Source organism: Procambarus clarkii, chromosome 39, assembly GCF_040958095.1.
Source record: "Procambarus clarkii isolate CNS0578487 chromosome 39, FALCON_Pclarkii_2.0, whole genome shotgun sequence".
NCBI lineage: Eukaryota > Metazoa > Arthropoda > Malacostraca > Decapoda > Cambaridae > Procambarus > Procambarus clarkii.
In genome coordinates, this window is record NC_091188.1 from 37,505,246 (window position 1) to 37,509,496 (window position 4,251).

Below are 4,251 nucleotides of genomic sequence, written 5' to 3' on the forward strand. Positions count from 1 at the left end.
ATTTGGTTGGGTTAAACTCTAACAACCATTTGTTCGACCATTCCTTCAGCTTGTCTAGGTCTTCTTGAAGCCTCAAACAGTCCTCTTCTGTTTTAATCCTTCTCATAATTTTAGCATCGTCCGCAAACATTGAGAGAAATGAATCGATACCCTCCGGGAGATCATTTACATATATCAGAAACAAGATAGGACCGAGTACAGAGCCCTGTGGGACTCCACTGGTGACTTCACGCCAATCGTGTGTGTGTGTGTGTGTGTGTGTGTGTGTGTGTGTGTGTGTGTGTGTGTGTGTGTGTGTGTGTGTGTGTGTGTGTGTGTGTGTGTGTGTGTGTGTGCGTGCGTGTGTGTGTGTGTGTGTGTGTGTGTGTGTGTGTGTGTGTGTGTGTGTGTGTGTGTGTGTGTGTGTGTGTGTGTGTGTGTGTGTGTGTGTGTGTGTGCGTGCGTGTGTGTGTGTGTGTGTGTGTGTGTGTGTGTGTGTGTGTGTGTGTGTGTGTGTGTGTGCGTGTGCGTGTGTGTGTGGGGGTGTAGGAGGGGGGCCGTCAATGGTCAATGATTAATGTATTCCCGAGTACCTCCTCCATCGTAGCATTTTCCTCTTAGCGTTTAGTGACCTTTCCTTTTGTGAAGGAATTATGGCTGCCCGTGGCATAATGGCGACGCCCGGCCCAGTCACTCGCCTGTGTTCCTTGTCGCTATTGTGGCCCCTCTTGTTTACAAGTCCCTCAGACATTCCGTTTACAGTTCCTCAGACATTCCGTTTACAAGTCCCTCAGACATTCCGTTTACAAGTTCCTCAGACATTCCGTTTACAAGTCCCTCAGACATTCCGTTTACAAGTCCCTCAGACATTCCGTTTACAAGTTCCTCAGACATTCCGTTTACAAGTTCCTCAGACATTCCGTTTACATGTCCCTCAGACATTCCGTTTACAAGTCCCTCAGACATTCCGTTTCAAGTTCCTCAAACATTCCGTTTACAAGCACCTCAGACATTCCGTTTACAAGTTCCTCAGACATTCCGTTTACAAGTCCCTCAGACATTCCGTTTCAAGTTCCTCAAACATTCCGTTTACAAGCACCTCAGACATTCCGTTTACAAGCACCTCAGACATTCCGTTTACAAGTTCCTCAGACATTCCGTTTACAAGTTCCTCAGACATTCCGTTTACAAGCACCTCAGACATTCCTTTTACAAGTCCCTCAGACATTCCGTTTACAAGTTCCTCAGACATTCCGTTTACAAGTTCCTCAGACATTCCGTTTACAAGTTCCTCAGACATTCCGTTTACAAGCACCTCAGACATTCCGTTTACAAGTCCCTTAGACATTCCGTTTACAAGCACCTCAGGCATTCCGTTTACAAGCACCTCAGACATTCCGTTTACAAGCACCTCAGACATTCCGTTTACAAGCACCTCAGACATTCCGTTTACAAGTCCCTCAGACATTCCGTTTACAAGCACCTCAGACATTCCGTTTACAAGATCCTCAGACATTCCGTTTTCTAAATGTTAAACTCTTGTTCCGGCTTCCTTCTAGAATAGGTTCCCAGGAAGCAGCCCGTAGCAGCTGTCTAACTCCCACGTACCCATTTACTGCTAGGTGAACAGGTACATCAGGGTGAAAGAAACTCTGCCCATTTATTTTCTTCTCCGCTGGGGATCGAACCCGGAACCTTAGGACTTCGAATCCCGAGCGCTGTCTACTCATCCGCCAGAAAGCCATGGAATACCTTTCACATACCAATGTTTATATATCAAATATATTCATATAAGGCATATTAGCAATAGCTCAAATTTTTCCCCTCCCAGGTAACTAACCCATTTATCATTTTATATGTCAAAATCTTATTAATCATTAATCTTATTAATCATTAATCTTATTAATCATTAATCTTATTAATCATTAATCTTATTAATCATTAATCTTATTAATCATTCCTGCCCGAAACGCTTTGCGTAATAGTGGCTTTAGGCATTGTATGTACTAGCTCTATCTATACATCCATCAACGTTTTGTATCTCACCTTGTATGTGTGTACTTTACCTCAATAAATATTTGTATTTTTATATTTTGTATTAATAGTATTTTTAACAATTATTATTGAAATATAATTTCGGATGTTATGAACACGCCTCCTAACATTCCTTTTCTAAATAACCAGTCAGAAGATAACACAAGAAAAGGTATATTTGTTATCGCATGAATGGGGTCTTTTTCTGATTTTTTTTTTAATTTTTTAATGGTGGTGTGAGTGGGTGGGCAACAAGGGAACGAGTCTCTATGCCTGATCAATAAATATCAATGATTTGGAAGTCAATTGGACCCCCCAAGTCGGCGGGGTCCCTTTGATGTGGGGCCCGCGGCCCATAGATGGCGCCACCTGGACGCAAATCCAGTTAGATCCATCGCGTTCTCGTGAGCGTATGAAAACGCTTTTGTGAGACAAGTTTCTCTCCGCGGGATGAAATGTTTCGTACTGCAGGCAAGGGGCCAGATTCACGAAGTAGTAACGCAGGTATTTACGAACCTGGGGCCAGATCCACGATGCAGTTACGCAGGTACTTATGAACCTGGGGCCAGATTCACGAAGTAGTTATGCAAGCACTTATGAACCTGGAGCCAGATTCACGTAGCAGTTACGCAAGCACTTACGAACGTATACATCTTTCCTCAATCTTTTATAGCTTTGTTTACATTTATTAAACAGTTTACAAGCACGAAAACTTGCCAATCAACTGTTCAACTGTTGTTATTGTAATAAACAGCCTCCTGGTGCTTCGGAGCTCATTAACTGTTTAATAATTGTAAACACAGCCGCCAAAGATTGAGAAAAGATGGACAGGTTCGTAAGTGCTTGCGTAACTGCTTCGTGAATCTGGTGGTACGCCCCCCCCCCTCTAAATATATATATATAAATATATATATATATATGATATTTTAATAAAGACACGTAGACAAATAACAATATTTTCATATATTTCAGAATAAATGTGAATCCGTCATCACATTTATATATATATATATATATATATATATATATATATATATATATATATATATATATATATATATATATATATATATATATATATATATATATATATATATATATATATATATATATATATATATATAAACTGATTCAACATAAACTATTGGAATGAATAACATTAAGGAATTCATAATGAATGGAGTCACAGATAATGAAAGTAAGGGGGGGGGGAGGGGGAGGGGGAGGGGGGGGGGAGGGGGAATTAAGACCCAACAGATAAACATTATAACAAGAGACAATAAAGTGCTATATAGAAACGGGGGTTTGGGGCAAGGGGGACTTAAAGGTCGCAATGACGGGTGAAGTATAGCACGTTCTTGCCCCGAGAGTGATTAATTCTTTTTTTTGGGGGGGAGGGGGGGAGGGGGGGGGGATTGATCACCTCCTCTTGATCTATTATGAGGTGATTAATGATGGCTGAGCCAGCGGCCGCAACGTATACATTTTTCTTGTTCCTATTACTCCTATTTATCCTTCTCCTTCCACTCCTCTTGGTGGCTATAGTGTCCTCACCATGCACTTGGTGGTGGCTATAGTGTCCTCACCATGCACTTGGTGGTGGCTATAGTGTCCTCACCATGCACTTGGTGGTGGCTATAGTGTCCTCACCGTGCACTTGGTGGTGGTGGCTATAGTGTCCTCACCGTGCACTTGGTGGTGGCTATAGTGTCCTCACCGTGCACTTGGTGGTGGCTATAGTGTCCTCACCGTGCACTTGGTGGTGGCTATAGTGTCCTCACCATGCACTTGGTGGTGGTGGCTACAGTGTCCTCACCGTGCACTTGGTGGTGGCTATAGTGTCCTCACCGTGCACTTGGTGGTGGCTATAGTGTCCTCACCGTGCACTTGGTGGTGGCTATAATGTCCTCACCGTGCACTTGGTGGTGGCTATAGTGTCCTCACCGTGCACTTGGTGGTGGCTATAGTGTCCTCACCGTGCATTTGGTGGTGACTATAGTGTCCTCACCGTGCACTTGGTGGTGGCTATAGTGTCCTCACCATGCACTTGGTGGTGGTGGCTACAGTGTCCTCACCGTGCACTTGGTGGTGGCTATAGTGTCCTCACCGTGCACTTGGTGGTGGCTATAGTGTCCTCACCGTACACTTGGTGGTGGCTATAGTGTCCTCACCATGCACTTGGTGGTGGTGGCTACAGTGTCCTCACCGTGCACTTGGTGGTGGCTATAGTGTCCTCAC

At 43.6% G+C, this 4,251-nt stretch overlaps 1 protein-coding gene across 1 annotated transcript; it reads left to right on the forward strand.

Annotated features, from left to right (window-relative positions):
* The first annotated feature begins 650 nt into the window (after nt 1-650).
* On the forward strand, nt 651-1,514 carry LOC138372683 (uncharacterized). Its single transcript, XM_069338187.1, has one exon. The coding sequence runs from the start codon at nt 651-653 to the stop codon at nt 1,512-1,514; it is 864 nt and encodes a 287-aa protein (XP_069194288.1).
* Nucleotides 1,515-4,251: the final 2,737 nt, after the last annotated feature.